The following is a 21129-nucleotide window of genomic DNA, read 5'->3' on the forward strand; positions in this document are numbered from 1 at the left end:
CTTTGATACCATGTTAAATACATACCTGAAGAAACTATAAGGTCTGTTTCTTTAAAATGCTGTGATTTCAAATAACAGGTAAAGAGCACTAAGCAAAGTGTCTTGTAAACAGTCAGTGCTTAGTGCGGGATCAGTATCATGAGTACCACCATCAGCAGCATCATCAATTAGGCCACTGAAGAATAATTACTAAAATAGTGGCCTAAAAGAATGAATCTACCTCCCAACAATTCCAGTGTTTTTTAAGATGTTTTAAAATTTATTTTGAGAGGAAAAGGGAGGGAGAAAAAGAGAAAGAGAAACATCGATATACAAGAGCAACAACAATTGGTGTCTCTCACACACCTCCCAAGCGGGGACCTTGCCAGCAACCCAGGCATGTGCCCTGACTGGGAATCGAACTGGCAACCTTTCAGTTTGTGGGATGATGCCCAACACACTGAGCTACACCAGTCAGGGCCCAGTATTTTTTTTAAAATGCCAAATTCTAATTAAATCTGTGTTTGCAATATACAGGATGGGTAAAAGTAGGTTTACAGTTGTTTGTATGGAAAATAATACAATAATAAATGAATAATAATGCGAAAAATAAACTGTGTTTTGTATACTCACAACTGTAAATCTGCTTTTGCCCCACCTTGTATATTAAGATGGTTGTAAAATCTTGAAATGTTCAAGGTTACTTCAGTTTGAGAAGTCTGTATTCTTTTAGCTATACCCAAACTGAAGCTAAATTGATAAAAAGATTGTATGAAAATCCTCCAAGTAGGAAAAACATTTTCTATAGTAATATGAGGTTCTGTTTTTTCAATGGAAAAGGAATGATTAGGAAAGAATCCATTCTGAATAACAAATATAGATTTGCCCATCTACCTGATAGGTATAAAAATATTACAGGAAACATAGATGTATCTAAACAGACTGAGCCAAAAGAGAAAGGTATATTTCATAGAAAGTATTTTATCATCAGAATAGTACGGTTTCCTATGTTTAAGATCTATTTATTATGTTATTTTTACAAATAGCAAAGTGCCTCTGTTTTTTCCCAACTTAATATACACGAGTATAAAAAGGTACTGAGTGCCACACTGCCCACCCCACCCCCATCCGACTGGGTTAACCAAAGCTGTGATCCATGAACAGCTTCCTGAAGGAGCAGGGGTTTCTTCCTTCACTCACTCTGGAACTCCAGCACTCTAGTCAGTCATCCTCTGGCTGATTTCTTTTCTGACAAAGGAAACCAAGATGACATTAAACCAGCACGTTCTAACTGGCATGTTCGTTCAGCCAAGATCACTTGTTCTGTCAGCAAGTATCATTTTCTAGAGGCCTTGGCAAAAGATGCGGGGGAAAATCACCATGCAAAACCATGCCTGAACTTATTTACTCAACTACTCTATCACTTTAACTCCAGGGTAAATTATCCTTAGGTAGTGGTACATTGTCTCCCTTCTGCACGTACAAACATTCTGCACGTACAAACATTCTGCACACACTGACAAACACAAGTACTCAGTTTCTCCCTGAGTAACCACGGCACAGCTCTGACATCTGCTCACTCTGTAACGGTTTGCACACTTTCTTTAAAATTAGAAGTACTGAAAATTACTCAAAAAGCATGCACATCATAAAACCATTTTTGCATTCTAATTATTAAACATATTATTCCTTAAGCTCACATTACATTCTTCATTATGAAATTATCTAATTCAGTAATTCTGCTCCTTTAGTTCATAATCACCAAATACAAGTCTAGGTAGTGTAAGACTGAAATAAAATATTAAATAGTCAACGTAAAAACAGAGATGACCAGCATACTAAGTATACACAGGCTGTACCAATTTAAGGAAATCGATGAGTTTGTGAGCATCTTCCCCAGTAGAGAGGTCCACAAAGTCCTTGGGTAGTCGGTAACTGAGATAGGGACTGGGCTGGACTGTAACTTCACTGTTTGTGCAACGGAAAGCTGGACAGTCCTTTACAAAAAACGAAAGAAAAGTCTATGAGAAATTGTAAGTCACTTCCCCAAACTGAAAAAGATTCTATCATAACAATTTCAACTCCAGATAAGAGTACCTACTAGATAAGGAAGAAGAAGTAAGATTCTAAAGTAAAAGAAAGAACAAAGATTGCAAAGTATTCCTACATAGTCACTATGACATACACATAAGGGATCTGAAAAGTGCCCCCGAGAGAGCCAGACTGATCCCTCAAAGCTACCTGTGTGCAACCCCTGGGTGCCACCAGTGGGGTGTTCACCTCTTTAGTCCCAGAGTGGGTCAGAGGCTAGTTAGCTCTGGCCTCGAGCAAGCTCAAACAGGGCAGAATGCCTTATAAATATTATCATTTTCTTTAGGTGCACAGTTAGGAAACCCTGCCTTAAAGAATAGTGAGGGCAAGCGAATGCTTCTAATTCCTAACACTTTTGTACTTCTTTTACATCATTTAACTTACTCATTTGTGTATGTGTCTCATTGCCTATGTGAAACTGCAAACTCAAGTATCATACTGAACAGGTCTGCATATTCTTTAATGCACAGCTGACCCTTGACAACCGGGGGCTTAAAGGCACCGACCTCCCAAGCAGTCGAAAATCCTCCTCTAGCTGGGGCTGCTCTCAGCAAATGCAGATTCCAACCACAGAGCTCAGGCAATGTGGGGTTTAACTGCATGGATCAACTTGAAAAATATCCAAGAATAAGTGGGTGCACACAGTTCAAACCCACGTTGTTCAAGTGTCAACTGTACTTGTTTAAAGCCTGCAGAGAATATTTACGTGCTGCCTTGTGCCAAAAAGGATTTTGGAGACAGAAGGCCTTGGGGTTTGAACTTCATGGGTGACAGCTACCTAGCTGAGGGACAGATGTATCCCCAATAAGCAAGCAAACCAACAACAAGACTATTTCATATAGTAACAAGTTTTATAAAAACAAAAAAACAGGCTACTATGAAAAGAGGAGAACCAGGTAGGCAGCTTTAGAGAGGCAGTCAGGTAAGATCCTGCTAAAGAAGAGACATCAGGACTGGGAGCTGGAAAGTGTGATAAAAGCAGCCTCGTGAGGTCTGGCAGCAGAAAACGGCTTTGGAGGCTGTGGGACACCTTGTGCGGAGACGCTAAGGCGAGGCAGGGCTTTGGGCTTCAAGCAACAGAAGTTCGGCCAGGTTTCTGTGCGTGGAAACAGGTGGAGGTTTCTATGCGTGGAAAAGGTAGGAGCCAGTTCCTGTTTCCCTTTCTTGGCCCCCACTTCCAACGTAATGTTGTTTACATTAAGAGGGAAGAAAGAAGGAAAAAAAGAGAAAGAAAAAAGGAAAGATTTGATCCTATTATTTGGATCAAAGATTGAACCTTATACAAACTGTTTCTATTCACTGTATCCCTCATATTTACATTCTTCTCCTTGACACTCAGATTTAACAGCCCACAGCTATGAGGTGCCCACAGGAATAAGATCCCTCCTCTCACTACACTGACACACATGAGTCGTGCCCGGCAGGAGAACAGGAGGCAGTACTCCTGTTCTCAGAAGCCTGCAGTCTACAGCAAGACGGGCAAGCACTGCAAGAGGGTAAACACCAACTCGAGTCAGATCTACAGAAACAGGGTCAGAACGGGCCTAGGACAGAGTAATGACAAAAAGAAATATTTCAGAGATGGACAATAGGAAAGATGGTGGCACCGAAGGCCAGTCAGCAGCCAGCAGGACAGGAAGAAGCCCAGGAGGGGAGCACGTGCCATAGAAGCCAAGGGAAGAGGTGTTGTAAGAACAAGAAAGTAACAGGTTCAAATGGTGCCAAGCAGTTGAGTGAGAGAAGGGCGCCTCGTTCACTGGAATTAGCAACAAGTCAGGGAGCCCTCGCCAAGAGCAGTTTACATGGGAGTGAGGTTAAGAGGGCTGAGGAGTGTCAGACAGGTCAGAAGCAGAAGGTGGCAAGGACAGACAACTGACCACGTGATGGCAGACTGCTAAGCAGTTAGAAAAAAGCTATGTAACAGCACAAAGGAAACTAGCATGATCCCACTTAGGTAAAAATGTGTGGTGTATCCACACAAAAAGAAGTCTGAAAAAATATTAACTCAAGTGGGAAGAATGGCTATTTCGAGGTGGCAAAATTTCCAGTCTTGCCTCTCCCTAATTCTCTCTCTGTTTTTAGGTGCCCATGTTTTAAAAAAGCTGTTTTTAAAAAGATGTAAAACATTCACAAGATATTACTAAATAAAAAATGTGGGATATATAAGTTCATATGTAATATAACCTCATTTATTTAAACAGTTTATTTGTATGTGGAAAGGCAAGTTACTATTAAAATATAAGCAATGGCTCTCCAGGCAGTAGGATTATGGGCAACTTCACAATTTCCTTTGAAAGTAAGCATGCGGTACTTTTATAGACAGAACAAAGCTCTACAAAGTTCATGTTGAAAGTAAGTTTGGCTGTGAACATGAGAAGGGAGAGAGTAGCTGGGTGAAGATATGGGCTTAAAGATTTTGTCTTTTTAAGATGGGAAATACCTAAAGATGGTTAACTACTGAGAGATAAGAGTTGGTAGAAAGAAAGAGATGGGGAAAAACAGGAAGGAACATAAATAATAGCACACGGTGAGACGGGAAGGAGTGGTTTGCTGGGCAGGTGGAGGTGAGACTCCAGACGGCTGCAGACAAGTCTGGAGGTTTGATGACAATGAGAGAGTAAATTCTCACCCGTGGGACTATCTTTTCCTGTGAAGGATATGAAATCTCTGTTGAGAAGAGAAGGAACAGGGGATCTGAGCCATGCAAAAAGGGGTAAAATGGCCATGCTGATGAGGGAGACAAGACGCTGTAATGAGGGCAGGAACGAGTGGAGATTATGACTGTGAGGAGACCCTCGTCTGAACGTCTGGGTCATTCCCTCCCTCACTGTCAGCAGCCCAGGGCTTACAATCAGAATAAACAGACGTGAGAACTGACCCACCCAGGGTCAAGATTCTCCCAGGTGGGCAGACCACAAGGAGCCAGGAAAAAAAATTACAAGAAAATATGTATCAGATGACCATTATTTCTTTATATGTAGTTAAATGAATAAATCACCATGCACACACTTTTTTGCTCACTTCCACAGGCAAAACTCTATTAGTGAGTTTGTTATACTCTGAACTTCCCAAGGGTACAAGTCACTGCCAATCCAAGAGCCTAGAGAACTAGCAAACACCGAGGGGATAACAAGGTTTCCTTTATGTCTTTTTTTTTAAACCATCTTACCTGCTCCAGAGCATCTCCTTCACTAAAATCACCTTTTAAGTTTCGTTCAGATATCAGTTCTTCCCAAGTAAATAGCAGTGAATCTGTTACTTCACCAAATGGATTAAAATCAATTAGCCACACTTTCCCCTATAGGACAGAGAGAAAAATTAAGAGGCACATAATAAAAACAAATGTTGAAATTCTATAATCTGTCTTCTAAGAAAGATCATTTTCATGTTATTTTACCCAAAAAGATAGTCTTTAAAAATCTTATAACATTTCAGCCCTGACTGGTGTGGCTCAGTGGATTGAGTGCCAGTCTGCAAACCAAAGGATCGCTGGTTTGCTTCTCAATCAGGGCACCTGCCTGGGTTGTGGTCCAAGTCCCCAGTACGGGGCACATGAGAAGCAACTACACATTAATGTTTCTTTCCCTCTCTTTCTCCCTCCCTTCCTCTCTCTCTAAAAATGAATAGAGTATTTTTTTAAAAATCTTGTAACATTTTAAAAGATAGTTAATTCCTCCAGATCCCATGGGAGAAAGTCTGCCAGAGTCCATCGAAAAAGGGCCACCTGGGTAAACCAAGTGGCACAGCCCTAGCTAAAGAGATCACCTGCAAATGTACAAAGGCAGGGAAGAGACCTAGAAAATAAACGCCTGACAAAGACGTATTTCAACTCCTGCCTCAGATCATGTAACAATTTTAAGTCAAAAATCCAACCAGGAAAAAGGAAAGTCTCACAAAAGGTTAAACTGAGCATGACTGAAATGCTTTGGTGGGAAAGGGGGCGGGGGTCTTTGATTATCTTTCAAGATTACCTTTGCCCTGCAGAGGCAAGAAGAAGTTCTAGAGAGCACCACCCCCTACCCCTGAGACACTGCTACTGCAAAGCACGCATTTCCTTTTTTGAAGCATGAAGAAAGAAGTATGGAAATGCTGTTTTCTTTCATTTCAATGTAAAATTTGTTTGTCTTTATGTTAGAGCTTAATAGCACATAAAAAGGAACGATAAGAACATGTATCAACCTTTAAAAGAAATTTCAGCCTTCTCCTACTCTGACAATAGAGGTGGGCAATGACAGATAGTTACAGGCTCAGGGCAAAAGTCCTTCTGAGCTGGTCAGACTGAGTTAAGTTAGAGTCAGAAGCATCTTAGGACAAAGGGGCAGCGCACTGACGTTAGAGCTGGGGATCTGAAATCCTGCCAAGAGAATAAAGCCAACAGAAGACCTCGGAGACGCACGGCATTCAGGAGATACATATTTCCTTCAAGCTTTCATCATCGCTCCTCTTGACTTTTCTCACTGAAACATATCACTATACCATCTTGTTGATAATTAGGCTTTTCTGTAAATGTGTACTAACCACATCTTGATCAGGCATGTGTGTGTAAAATTACAAAGACTAAGGAACTAGATTGCCAAGCCAGCATTACCAATGTCTAGTACTGTTTCTCATCTGGGTTAAAAGATTTTAAGAAATACCTTATTAGAACTCGCTTCCAACATCAGAAACATCTGGTAAGTGGCAAAGAACCATTACAGGCAGTTTGCCCGCACAACATTTGCGTGAGTCTCTTATTTTATAGAATCCCCAGGAGAAATCTTACTAGTCTTTCATACCACTCGAATCAGCCTGGCACCCACTTGCACCGTCTGTGAGTAGATGAAATAACGGAGGCCACCAGCTTCCCCGTATAACGTCAGCATTGCTTTTGTGGCAATTACTAAGATGTCTTCAATGTGCTATATGTTGTTTTAACAAAATGGGTATTTTCTAACATCCAAGCCCTTTTCACTTGACTTTTATAACCAGTAAAACTTTCTCACTATAAAAAGAAAACACTATTGGGCCTGTCCGTATAGGAAGTTCTACAAACTAAAAATATTGCATATCATAAAAAAGCAAAAACTAGCTCATTACTTTTAGAACCAGTAACTGGTAGAGTTTGTTCTACAGTTCAGAAGCCATCCTCAAAAGAAAAGTAAAACCAGCTGTAACCAGGCATAAAACTATCAAGATGAGGATTTTATAACTCTAACATGGTTTTCATGTGACATCTCAGGCAGGAAACAGCCTGAGAAATTCTATTTTTAGATGATCCATCAGCTAAGACCCACCCACTGACCTTCCTGAAGCCTACCAGCTGACCAGCCCCACCCACCCAAATCTCTATGCACCAGACTCTGTGCCAGGCATGCACACACATGCACACATACGCACACCAAAAGAGAGAAACAAAAACCACCCAACATGCACAGTTCAGGGGGGAGATTGCTCAATAAAGATAAGAACAGGATATTGTGCAACTCTGATAGACTATAACGATAACCTAACTAAACCTGCATTATGAAGGTGGAAAGCTCCCCAAAGCAACTTGGAATTTGAAAGATGACAGTGATGGTGTGAGAGGAAGGTGGATGGTGGGAGGAAAGCAGCCCATTCCAGGGAGAACAACAACAGTAACCAGAAAAACTAACGAGTGCAGGCCATGGGGAGACAGCCCACTCGGGAGGATCTGGAGTGCACGATACGGAATACGGTGGGCTAAGGGAACTCCGAAGGCCTCCTGTTCCAAACGGGATGAAATTCAGGTTAGAATAATCCATTTATATGTGTCAATGAGATTACAAGAAAGGGGATTCCAGAAGCCAGACTTGAGCAGGAACCTAAGAACCAGAAATAAGCACACCAAGGCGAGTCTTCCTTCCAGGAACCTCAGAGCAGGGCTGAACATACAGAACAGGAGCCTGGTCATGGAAAGCCCCTCAGAACCAAACAGCGAACTCCAAAGGGCTGCCTCCTCAGGAAAAGGGGTAAAAGATGAAACTCCTATGACTAGAAAAGGAGACAATGAAGCTTGTCTTTCTCTGACTGGAGTTTGGGAAACATGGAAGAAGCACATGAAAGATCTGAAACTTAGAATCTTTGGGATTCCCACAAATAAAAACAAAACAAGTTCACCAAAGATGAACTCACAGTAAGATAAACAGACTGATTTGCAAAACCCAAAGGAAATAATGCACATGAATGAAAATATGCAAATTGAACAACCAGGGGTTAAAGTGCCAAGAACTGAGGAAAATCATCATCAAACTGAAAGACAATATAAAGAAAAAGATATTGGTGTTAGGACAACTGGATAAAAATCCAGAAAAAGTTGAATCCATAATACGTACCAGGACAAAGGCCAAACAGACCAAAGATTTAAATGTATATACAAGCAATAAGTCATAAAAAAAACTAGAAAAAAGGGAAACAGTATTTTTTTAACTATGACTAAAATTCAGAAGTCATAAAAGAAATAATATATTTGATCTTCATGACCAAAGACTAATAAAGTGGGATGATTCCAAGGCCTAATCTCTATTTTCCTAGATTTTGAAGGAAAATAAAATGATAGGAGAAAATGGAAAAGACATGAAGAGTTCACAGAAATTACCTTTATGTATATGAAAAGATAAAATGCATTCTCACTCATAGAATAGAAACCAAAACTACACTGAAACATCACTTTTCATCTACCAAAACAACAAAAACCCTAGAAAGTTTAATCATATACTCTGTTGGCAAGCTTTGTGGAAATACCCAGGTACATTCCCAGTTAGGATTACGTGGTATAACTCTCACAGAGGGTAAGCTACAATATATGCCAAAATTAAAATGCATTTAGCCTTTTGAGCTAGAAATCCCACTTCTAAGAATTTATCATGCAGATGTACTTGCATGTATGTAACAACGTGTATGTGGGATGTACACCACAGCACAATTTGCAAAAGACTAGAAACCTGTGTTCGTCCATAGGGAAGCAGCTAAATGAACTATACCGTGTATCCACAGAGCAAACACCGTGCCACTGTAAGAAATCAGAAAGCTCCCCAAGATATCTTGTTTTTTAAAAATATTTTAAAAAGCAAAGTGCAGACATAGAGTCATATGCTAACTCTATGTAAAAAAATGGACAAAATAAGTATATTGTTTGTTTTTGCATCAAGAAATACTAAAAGGATATGTAAGAAACTAATGCAAGTGAACCTGCAGGAGAGCAGACGGTGGGGATTTCTATGTGTATTTTCACAACAATTTGACTTTTAAGCAGGATGAAGGTATTACCAATGAAAAACTTAAAAGGAACTCAGCAGGTTTACAAAGCAGTGCTTGACAGGCGCTAGGGTGCAGGGCAGATGGCGAGAAATTGCGAAGACTTGAATTAGTTCCGTGACAACACTAACAGTGGTCACATAACTACATGTGTTTTTCAGACTCAGAGAACTATACACTAAGAGGATAATTTCAACTCTTTGTACATTATATCTCAAAAATGTAAGCAAAAAAGTCAGTAGGTTTAAATGACTGAAAATATAAAAGAAATCAAAACCCTAAAACACAGGACACTATTATAAAAATAGGTAGATTTGAAAAGTAACCAAAAAGAACCTACAGAAATGAAAACGATAGCAGATACAGTTTAAAACTTAGTGATAAGTTAAACATATCAGAGCAGGCTTAGCTGAAAGAGAACCAGTAAACGAGAACTATATCTGAGAAAATTACACAACACAGTAGTGAGAGAGGAAGAGATAGAAAATGACAAGTCAAGAGACATGAGGATCAAGTGACCTCTAACAAACCTACCTGTAGAGATCCAAAGGCCAAAAGACAGAAAAGAGACAATTCTTGAAAAGATGGCTAAGAATTCTCCACAACTGACAAAGGAAATGAATTATTGGACCTAGAAAGCATAACTCCCCTTCCCCCGCAAAAGAAAAGAAACCAAGTAACAATGGAACAGTGTCTTCAAAGTCAAAGTGCGGAGGCAGCAGAATTGGCAACTGAAAATTCTATAAACAGCTGAAACAGCCATCATGCATGAAGGTAAACAAAAGCTTTTCCAACCAAGGGCTGAGGGAATTTACTAGAAAGAATATAGTATTAGGAAGAACTGGATCCAGGAAGCAGTGAGAGGCAAGAAGCAGTGGTAAACAAAGAAACTAAACAGCAATAATCATGACTAATTTAAGGGTATAAACACAAAGTAGAACTAAATATCAGAAATAATATGGAAAACAAAAGTAGATGTTGGGGCCCTGGCTGGATGGCTCAGCTGGCTGGAGTGTCATCCCATTCACCAAAAGGTTGTGGGTTCAATTCCTGGTCAGGACACACACCTCAGTTGTGGGTTTGAGCCCCAGTCAGGGCATATATAGGAGGCAACCAATCAATGTCTTTCTCTCACAACAGTGTCTCTCTCTATCTCACTATCTAAAATCAATTTAAAAAAACAATCCTCAGGTAAAGATTAAAGAGAAAAGTGGATGCTGGGAATTAGTGTACAAAAAAAGTCCTTACACCATGAGGTTGACTGGAAGTGAAATTAATTTCAGAGCTTATTAAATATCCATATTAAGATTTAATGGTGGCAGGTCAGGGAATATAAAACAGAAAACTGTACTTGAATAAGAATTAAATAAAAAAGGAATTGTGAAGACAAAAATAAAAAAATTAAAAATAAGATAAAATATTTTTAATAAACAAAAAAAAAGATTTAATGGTAACTACCCAAATTAACAGAAATAAAAAACAAAACTTCAAAATTACTAGGGTAGGGGAAGGAGGAAGAATAAAGAAAAGCCAGTAATACAAATTAGAAGAAAAAAAGGCATAGAAAAGCAAAGCAAATCGAAAACTCAAGATAAGATGGTGGAAAACAGTCAAATATCAGATATAACAAATGCAAACAACACTTACCAGTTAAAATCAGAAACTGTCAATGATTAAAAACACAAAACCGGCTAATACTTATAAGACCTGTGCACACACCTAAAACCTAACAGTTAAAGAGGATTGAAAAAGATAAATTCTAAGACGAAAAGAAATCTGTAATAACACAATCAATATCACAGCACACCATACTTCAACACCAAAAGCACAAATACATTACTGGGGAGAGAGAGCCACTGCCTGCTGATGAGAATACACGGGGGAAGCAAAGACACTGGGAACTAGCATCTGGGGAAGAACAGGACCTCAAAACTGACAGAACTAGAGAGCAGAGATGTTAACAAACCCTGTTCCGTAAGTAGACAAAAAAAGAAAAGAAACTCTATATCTTAAGAAAGATACAGAGTTTTTCATGGTTTTAAAGTTAAAGGTTAAACGTATACAAAAGTAGACAAAGTAGTATAAAGGACCCAGCGTCTCTAACAGTCGGCTCTCACAGGGACCCTGCTAGTCCCTGTGGCCAGTCTTGTTTCAACTGTATCCCTCCCATCCCCCCAAATTTGTATTATTTTGAAGGTATCTTCAGACATCATTTGACTCCTAAGATACAGAAGATTTTTTTTAACAGAAATTTCTTTTTTTTAATTTAATTTATTTATCTTTAGAGGAGAAGGGAAGGAGAGAGGGAGAGAAATATCAATGTATGGTTGCCTCTTATATGTCCCCTACTGGGAACTGGCCTGCAACCCAGGCATGTGCCCTGACTGGGAATCGAACCACGATAGTGTGGTTCGCAGGTCCGTGTTCAATCCACTGAGCTACACCAGCCAGGGCCCAAAAGATTTTAACATTATTAAGCTTAACAGAACAAACAACTGCAGAATACGACACATTAGAAATTGTATCTTCTTTTAAATTACACACAGAACAGTTATTTCAAAAAGTGACCAAGTTGCAAAGCCAATCTCAACAATATTAAAGACTCAAGATTTGACACAGTAACAAGAGAGTAATATAAGGGGACCAGAATCATTTTTCAAGCATCTAAGGCAGTTACTCTCAATTCTAATGGTGCATTAGCATCACTTAAGGAGCATCTTACAATATACAGTCCAGGCCTCATCCTAGACCTACTGAATGGGTGGGTCATTGCTTTACATACGTAACATCAGAATCTATCAACATTAGAATCTACCAGCACTAGGGGTATCAGCACTGAGTCAACTTGCCAGCAATAGTAAGAAAGTAGACACATCAAAATAGTGACAAGCCCACACACTTTAGTGTATTTCATATGAGAGACCACATAAGAGTGAAGAATCATAAAATTAGCTATTCAAGAAAGTGCCTAATGACACTGGCTGGTGTGGCTCAGTGGATTGAGTGCAGGCCTGTGAACCAAAGCATCGCCGGTTTGATTCCTAGTTGGGGCACATGCCTGGGTTGCAGGCCAGGTCCCCAGTATGGGGTGTGCTAGAGCCAACCACACATTGAGTTTAAAAAAAAAAGAAAGAAAGTGGTTAACAAACAGTGATACAAGTGCCACTGACTAAATGCAAATGAGTGTTTCATCATGGTTTAAATCTCTTCTCAGAAACTGTCAAGGTGTTTATACTGGCATGCTTCTCACTTTAAAAACACAGCAACTTTCAGTTGTGTGAGATCACAGCATTAATTACTTATGCACATCTCCAACTTCAACTAAGACATTTGCAGACCTGGACATATGCCAGGGAAATACTGTGAGACTGGCAAATCCCAAATTTTCAAATGCCATTAACACAGCTGCATTAGCATATAATTGCTTCAGTTTTAATATCTGTAAAACGGGAACCAATAAGACACACCTTGCAGGGATATATGAACTAAGCCAGATACCGAATTAAATGAGAATAAAGCTAGTGTGGGCCGCACATTCAGGGCAAAGGGCTAGGTTTACTAACTGATTTGACCCAGTTTACTGCCACACCAACTGCGTGGGTTTCAAGTCTCAAAGGTTAAGCTCCCAGAGGTCAGGAGATCATCTAGTTGGAATCTTCTTGTAAGAACATCATGGGCTCTCGATAGACACTGGCCACCTGAATGCTTGCACGTGGCCAGTACCCACTGTTTCAAAGTGGAGCAGGGACAAGAGCCTGGGGCTTCTGTCTATCAGCTCAGGTTTCAATCCATTCCATCGTGCCGGCTCCCCATCCTTTTTTTAAGGCTTGTTTCCAATAAAGTTAAAATTTTGCCAGGAAATATCCCTCTTGTTTACCAAATCTCAATTTATAACTCCTCTTTCTGATCCTTAATAGGTACATCACCTTTGAAGGCAGAAAGGTGAAAACAGCAAGTGATATCTTTTGGCTTAACAATGGTAAGTAAACAGTTAACAGTTACTTAGAGACATGGCCATATGGGCCAAATCCTTTTATCCAAAGAATGATTCAAAGGTACCACAAGCATTGCTCCAATGAGACTGATGGAATCAGAGGGATGTGGGTGAACATCTGGTAACACATGGGCCACGTATTTAGAAAACACACCTGCTTTCTTCCTAACATCCAAGTATATAAGCACTAATCATGAGACATTCAGTGACCCACATTTCTTTGGAAAAGGATGCTTGCCTTGATAGTGAACTCTGTTGCAGGATTAAGTAAGGCTTTTTGTTTTGTTTCTCATTATAGAAGTTCCCATCATTTTTAAAATTAAAAAAAATAAATATAAACTACTGTAATCCTCATCTTAAGTCTAAAGATAAAGTGAGTCAAATCATGCTAAAGATCTTTTAGTTCACCTAATTAACTAAATATCAAATGACAAATTCTTGGCTACATTTAAGCGCGCAAACTGAATTAATTTAGGCAGGCTCAGACTTCTGAAAAAAGTGTCGAGTACGGTATAAGGTGGCCATTTAGCTGTTAAATTAATAATGCCTAAAATGCAAATGAAAACCTCAAAGAGATATCACCTCACACCTGTCAGAATCAACAAATCAAGAAACAAGTGTTGGCGAGGATGTGGAGAAAAGGGAACCCTAGTGAACTGCTTATGGGATTGGAAATTTGTACAGCCTCTATGAAAAACAGTATGGAGGGTCCTCAAAAAATTAAAAATGAAACTGCCCGATGACCTAGCAATTCTACTTCTGGGTATTTATGTAAAGAAACCCAAAACAGTAATTTGAAAAGACATATGCATCCCTATGTTTATTGCAGCGTTATTCATAATAGCCAAGATATGAAAGGAACCTAAGTGCTCATCAATAGATAACTGGATAAAAAAGATGTGGTATACACACACACACACACACACACACACACACACACACACATGAATATTACTTGGCCATAAAAAAAGAATGAAATCTTACTATTTGCCACAACATGGATGGACCTGAAAGGTACTATGTTAAGTGAAATAAGTCAGACAGAGAAAGAAGAATACCATATAATTTCACTTAAATAGAATAAGTGAACAAACAGAACAAACACAAATTCATAGATACAGAGAACAAATTGATGGTTGCCAGATAGTGGTGTGTTGGGGGTATAGGTGAAAAGAAGAAAGAGATTTAGATGTGCAAACTGTCAGATTTAAAAACAGTCGTGGGAATGTTAAATATACCATAGGGAATATAGTCAATAATATTGTAGTTAACCATGTACAGTATCAGATGTGTACTATGTCTAGTCACTTTGTTATATACCTAAAACTAATATAATATTGTATGTCAACTCTAATAAATTTTTTAAAATTTAACTTATAGCATGTAACCGGTAAAGATATTAAAATCTCCTCATGTTAAGTATATTTTAAGGGGAAATTCTTGACCACCATGAATTTCAAACACCTTAGTTAAGGGAAAATATTTTTTGAGCAGTGGGCCCTTTACATACATAATGGCTATGTAGTCCACTTCTAAGGTCAGCCCTGATCATAAGACATAATCAAACAGAGTTTTTACTTACCCTACTGTCTCTATATATATCAAATACAACTGTAAAAAAGAAAAAAAACTCCAAGTTAATAACAAACTACTATTTTCATGATCTAAACCCCCTTTTGAAAATTAAAATGCACTTCATTATTACTTACACCAACAGAATATAATTGACCTGGAGGACTTCGTACATCTAAATCTCAAAACATCAAACACAGAAAGGAATGCTGCAATGTTTTATTTATATAATTTTGCTTTCCCTTTCTCTACCCTCAGCCGTAATCCCTTATATTTAAAAACTCAAACCAAACATAATCGTCTCAACTAGTTCACCATTATAAAAGGGTTCCATGTACTAGTAAAGCAGCACCAATCACTGGGAATGGGGAATACAATGAGTAAAATTTGTGGTGGGAAAGCATAAAATCCAGCTGGCAATGCTTATGGTGTGACTTATCTTTTTTAAAAATCAAATCTCCCGCAGAACCATGCTTGGCAAGCAGCGAAAGGGTAAATCATGGCAGATACAATTTTAACATGTGTACAAACTCTCATACACAATATAATTTCAATTCAGAAAAGCAAATGTTTATACCATGTAACTGTTGCTATTTAATCCACAAATAAAAAAATCTAGAAAGGCAGATCAGTCATCTAGCTACTTTCGTCCTAATAACAGAAGCATTTTTTAGACCCTTTATATATAGACCCTTTGAAATATATACTAAAATACTGAAAAAAACTGCCTCAGTATTAAAAAAGGACTCTAATTAAACAAGGTAAAATTATTATGCAAACCATCCATAACACCAAATAATATAGTAAATGCTTAAAATAGTCTCAAATTGTTTCAAAATATGTGCTGCTGTGAAATAAGGTTCATTAACATCATTTATTTCATTTCATTTTATTTCATTTCACTGAGTCAATAAAAAATACTCACAGTCTTCATCTAAGAATTTATACTGTATGTGTTTCTTGAAGAAGTCTTGTATGCATCTGCAAATCTCTTCCTTTTGTTTAGAAATATGATCATAATATTGTGTGTAGTCCCTCTGAGAAATAGCTGACAAGAAAATATTTTATACTGTTATTACATAATATTCTTTTCAAAAACATCACAATGTGATTTGAAACTCTTCTTGAGAACCACTAAGATAGATCAGAAAACCAATCAGATGAACACTGATTGAATGATACATTATTCAGCATCTAATACAGGAATGTTAGTTGTAAAGATTCATATAGATAGGTGAGTCCTAACTTCCATCTAGTCAGGCATTGTTACTTTAGAAATAATATTTTGATTTAATACTATGGAAAGAATTCAAAATCATCAAAAAATGCCTATTATGTAAAAAAAAAAAAAAGAGCCAATTTTAAACCTGCATGCATAGTCATTGCTTTCCTTCGATTTTTCCAATGAACTCTACATCAATTGGCATTCTTTTGCATTTTCTTTGGGACAATATAAAATACCCCTCACCACATGTCTTCAATATTCACAGTGTGTCTCAGAAGCAGTCTAGTTTTCTTTTTTATACGCGCTACCTTGCCTTCCTAAGCCTGATGTTTCAAACCATGGAAAAGTAAACATTCCTTTCTTCAGAGTGACTTGCTGATATTATTCCAAATAAACAACTAAAGAGACTATTGTAGGAACTCTCTCAATTTGCTCTAGGCCTAGGAGAAAGTTCTCTGTTCTCAAAAAAAAAAGCTTCTACCCAATTTCTTTTTTAAAAAATTTAATTGTTCAAATACAGTTTTCTGTCTTTTACTCCCATCCCAGCCAACGCGCCCCCCAACCCTCCCCACCTCCCTCCCATTTCCATACCCCACCCTAGTTTTTGTCCATGTGTCTTTACACTTGTTCCCATAAACCCTTCCCCTTTTCCCCTGAAATTCCCTGCCCTCTCCCCTCTGGTCAGTCTGTTTTCTATTTCGGTGTCTTTGGTTATATTTTGCTTGTTTGTTTGTTTTGTTGTTTAGGTTCCTGTTAAAGGTGAAATTATACCACCCAGTTTTGTAATAACATACAAATATGTTCCCCTCTTTAACTGTACTTAAAGTGCAGCTTTTTCAGGAATGTCTAACAACACGATAAATTCAAAAACGCCAAGTTTCTTTTAGGTTAGCTAATAAATATCAACATCACACTGAATAAATAAGTAGGGTTGATTTGATTCTGTTCAAATCACACTTTTCTTGTTTGAAAATCAATTTTAGTTCATGGAAAATGTGCAGAGACAAAAAAAGACAAATTGCCCTGGCTGGTGTAGCTCAGTGGATTGAGTGCAGGCCTGTGAACCACACAATCATGGTTCACCCCAGTCAGGGCACATGCCTGGGTTGCAGGCCAGTTCCCAGTAGGGGACTCATGAGAGGCAACCATACATTGATATTTCTCTCCTCTCCTTCCCTTCCCCTCTAAAGATAAAAAATAAAATCTTAAAAAAAAGACAAATTATCTTCAATATTTAACTTGAATCAACCACAGTGAACAAAATAACCCAAGAAAAAAGAAAATGGGTGGCTTTAAAGTAATGCACTTATTTGTGCACATATTTCTCTGGCTAAAATAATAAAGTGATCCAATAACAGAAAATAAAAGTTTAAAAACTTGGCTTTTTATGATGCTTAAAATAAGCAGTGTATAGCTAGTAATACTTAGGAAAGCCCCAAAGAGGAAACAAGTAATATCAGACATATCCCGAACTGGGAAGGATGAAGTCCCTCACTTTCATCTCCAGAATCCGGACAGGCATGATGAACCGACAACACCATGTTCTAGGGAGACTGAATATGGTCCCATGGTCCTTGTCAATCTAGCCTTTCAGAGAGTCAGTACCAACTGCTTGGAGGAAAAGTCTGAGACAGAAACTAACTGTTACCCGTGTCCTAATTACTAGAAATTTCCTTCCATTAAAAGTGTGTCTTCTTTTAACAATAACTTTCGACAGTAAAAGGACTCACCAATAAGCTTGTTTTCCTTGACAAAACATCGGAACTCAGCCCCAGGAATTAATTCACACCATTTTCGAAGAACAAGCTGTAGCAAAATAAAAAGTTACACAACTATCTAACAAAGGGATGCTTACTTAGTGTAATAAACAATTTTATGCCCAGATTACGTGTTAACAATCGCAGTTATTACATTTTTTTAAAAAAAGAAGGCATTAGAAAATGATGTGAGAAAAAGGAATACAGTTGTGATTTATTAGTCTAATAAATGGGAAAAAATGTGTTAAGCTGACAAAATTTCTTTGTCATTTATTTATCATGTTGAGAGGTCTGACATGATATAGGTCCCCAAGGATGACAAAGTCCAATCTTATCACTGCTGTGTCATACGTTGCCCTGTAATTCAGTTCTTTATTCCTTAAAGCATATAAAAAAATACAATAATTTCAAATTAACTACCTTAAGCACCATTCTGTAATATGTACTGATAAAATTACTGTTATGGCTTATTGTAAAGAATCACTATAACCCTTACATGATATTGCCATTTTAAAATAAATCAATCCTCTTGATGGTACTAGTCATAAATGGTTCTTCATATTGAAACTAATTACTTAGTATACTATTAACATATTATTAAATTGCCTGCGATTTGACAAATAGAACAGTTGGCAAATGTATGCTTCTGAGTGTGCTTTTAAATTGGTCTTTTGAAGTGTTAGCTGTAATAGATGGCTAGTGCCTCCAGCCTCTCCAGTCCTGGCGTACCACTCTCTGCCCTTCAAACCTGTGAGATAGAACTTGAATTACTCCAGGCATCACTCTAAATCCCGCTGTGGGCTCAGGACCCTCCCTGCCCACATCCCATGCTTCCCATAGTTTCCTGGGTGTGACATTCTATAGCAAGCACATATATAGCATGTTGTACCATGATAATTTGAGGTATCTCATCCCTACTAAAAAGTAACCTCCCTAAGAGTAAGAAACAATTCATCTGTGTTCCAGTTATGTAATACGTAAAAGGTGCTTAAGAAATGTTTGTTAAATAAGACAGTGAACATATAAAATAGCCACTAAAAGTATGATACAAAATAATGTTTGATGAATTGAGGAAGTGTTCACACTATGCTATCAGTGGGAAAAAAACAGTATGCAAACAGCTCTGTGAAGGTGTGCACACCCCCCGCCACCATGAATAGGGAGTTAAATACCTGAAGACTAATACTGAGGACTTATCTGGGTAGTATGTCCATATTTTCTTGTACTTTACATTTTTTATAATAACTTGCTTATGGCTAAAACATGCCTTAGAAATTTAAAATGCACTGATTTAAATTTTCATCACTGTGTATTCTTAGTTAAGCTTTTGCATGTGTCAAAATTTTTAAAGAACCTAATTACTACATAAAACACTCCAAGCTAAAATATTAAACTGTTATTATCTATTAAAAGCTGATACTGGCATACAGTACTTTGATGGCCATAGTTATTTTTATTTAAGCAAAAAAGAAATGAGCAATTATTGCATAATAATATTAAATTTGTAGAAAATTTGCATAATCTTTATGGAAATAATGTTTTGGACAGGTACTACACACATTTGTGGTTGACCAAAAAAAACCCCCAAACCCCCACAAAAAGATAAAAGGTGAAGCTTTCCCATCTTCCCTTTGTCCTTCTCAAAGGCAAACAGTGCTGTCAATTTCTCATGTATCTTTCCAGAAGTATTCTATGAATACATGAGCAGACAGTGTATATACATATCTTCTTAAATACACACAGACAGGAGCACACTATACGTAGGATTCAGCTTGCAACTTTTTTTCATTTTAATTACTCTAAGAGTATCATTTTTCTAGGCTTCTCAAACTGGGTTTTGTACCCTTAGGAGTCCTGGAACCATCCCTCACAGACACTGAGAGACAGCTGCATATATACATACTGTGTACTACATAGTATACATGTGTATTTTTCTCCATATATTCTATATGGACAATACATATTTTTATTTGTATATTTAATAAATTAAAAAATTCAATGATCCTAGCCCTGGCTGGTGTAGCTCAGTGGATTGAGCACGGGCCTGCGAATCAGAGGATCGTGGTTCGATTCCCAGTCAGGGCACATGCCTGGGTTGCAGGCCAGTTCCTGGCAGGGGACACACGATACATTGTGTGTCCTTGGCAGAGGCAACCATACATTGATATTTCTCTCCCTCTCTCCTTCCCTTCCCCTCTAAAGATAAATAAATAAAATATTAAAAAAAAAATTCAATGATCCTAAGTTCCCAGAGAAATTAATCCAAATATTTTTCATTTCACTTAAGAATAGCAATTCTCAACACTTCTTCATCTAGGTTTATCAAGTTCATTGATAGAGAAAATTTTTTGAAGTCTCTTACCTCATATTCCATACAAGGATCTGGGGAATCATCAGTACAATGGATAAATCTTTGAAGGGAAAAAAAGGTAACTAAATCTTTTCTAATGGTGTCAGTTTATATACACACATTACTTATATTTAACACGAGGCTGGGTTTTACTAAAAGTACACAGAAACAGAAGACTGGTAATGAATATGTAGACTGCGTGATGTCGGGAGTTAGTCTAGGCACCCTGAAGAGCTGTTTCATTAGTCCTCAAAACAACCATGAGTTACAATGTCTCTACTTTTCTGTCAAAAGAACAAAGAAAATAAGACCCAGAAGAGAACAAATTAGTAACCAAGCCAGGACTCTAACACAAATCGTCCTAACTGCAGGACTCCAAAGGAGGGCAGGATGGCATGGCTGTGTTTCAGTTCTCACCGTGTTCTTTGCGGAGGAACCAGAAGTCTCTACAGACATTAATTAACTCCACCATCTAAAGTAACATAAAGTTAATCTAATCCTTTTCCCACAAGCCATTTAAAAAACAGTTGACAGAACAAGTCATTACTCCAATAAGCATATTGCTTCCTCCTCTAAGCTTCAGGTTCATGACCAACTTTCCATACTGTTTACTAAATGTCAACCTATGCCAAGGCCTGGGTAGACACTGGGAATGCTAAAATGATTAGAGTCTCTCTACCTGGAGGTGGGGAAAGCCTAACCAGCAGATAAAGAATTTCAAAACACTGAAAATAAGAATAAAAATACTCTGTTAGCACAAAGGGAGAACTAATTAGCTCTTGTGACAGGGGAGGGGAAAGGGTAGTCAAGAAGGTGCATCTACACAATGGAATACTACGCAGCAGAAAGAACTACCTTTTGCGACAGATGGATGGAACTGGAGAATATTATACTAAGTGAAATAAGC

The 21129-nt window shown here is 38.0% G+C and overlaps 1 protein-coding gene across 1 annotated transcript in view; it reads right to left on the minus strand.

The window, feature by feature from the left end:
- Nucleotides 1-942: 942 nt before the first annotated feature.
- The window catches only part of CDC123 (cell division cycle 123), a 51175-nt gene continuing 30988 nt past the window's right edge, over nt 943-21129 (minus strand). The window contains exons 7-13 of the mRNA XM_037066008.1: nt 20235-20283; nt 17846-17921; nt 15816-15938; nt 14901-14929; nt 5240-5368; nt 1839-1976; nt 943-1227 (exon numbers count right to left, since the gene is read on the minus strand). Of these exons, the coding sequence (XP_036921903.1) occupies nt 1201-1227; nt 1839-1976; nt 5240-5368; nt 14901-14929; nt 15816-15938; nt 17846-17921; nt 20235-20283 (571 nt within the window). The 3' untranslated portion in view covers nt 943-1200. The remainder of the gene's footprint in view (nt 1228-1838; nt 1977-5239; nt 5369-14900; nt 14930-15815; nt 15939-17845; nt 17922-20234; nt 20284-21129) is intronic.

The sequence above is a fragment of the Sturnira hondurensis genome, unplaced genomic scaffold (assembly GCF_014824575.4).
Source record: "Sturnira hondurensis isolate 20B ecotype Veracruz unplaced genomic scaffold, ASM1482457v3 Scaffold0016284, whole genome shotgun sequence".
In the NCBI taxonomy this organism is placed as follows: Eukaryota; Metazoa; Chordata; class Mammalia; order Chiroptera; family Phyllostomidae; genus Sturnira; species Sturnira hondurensis.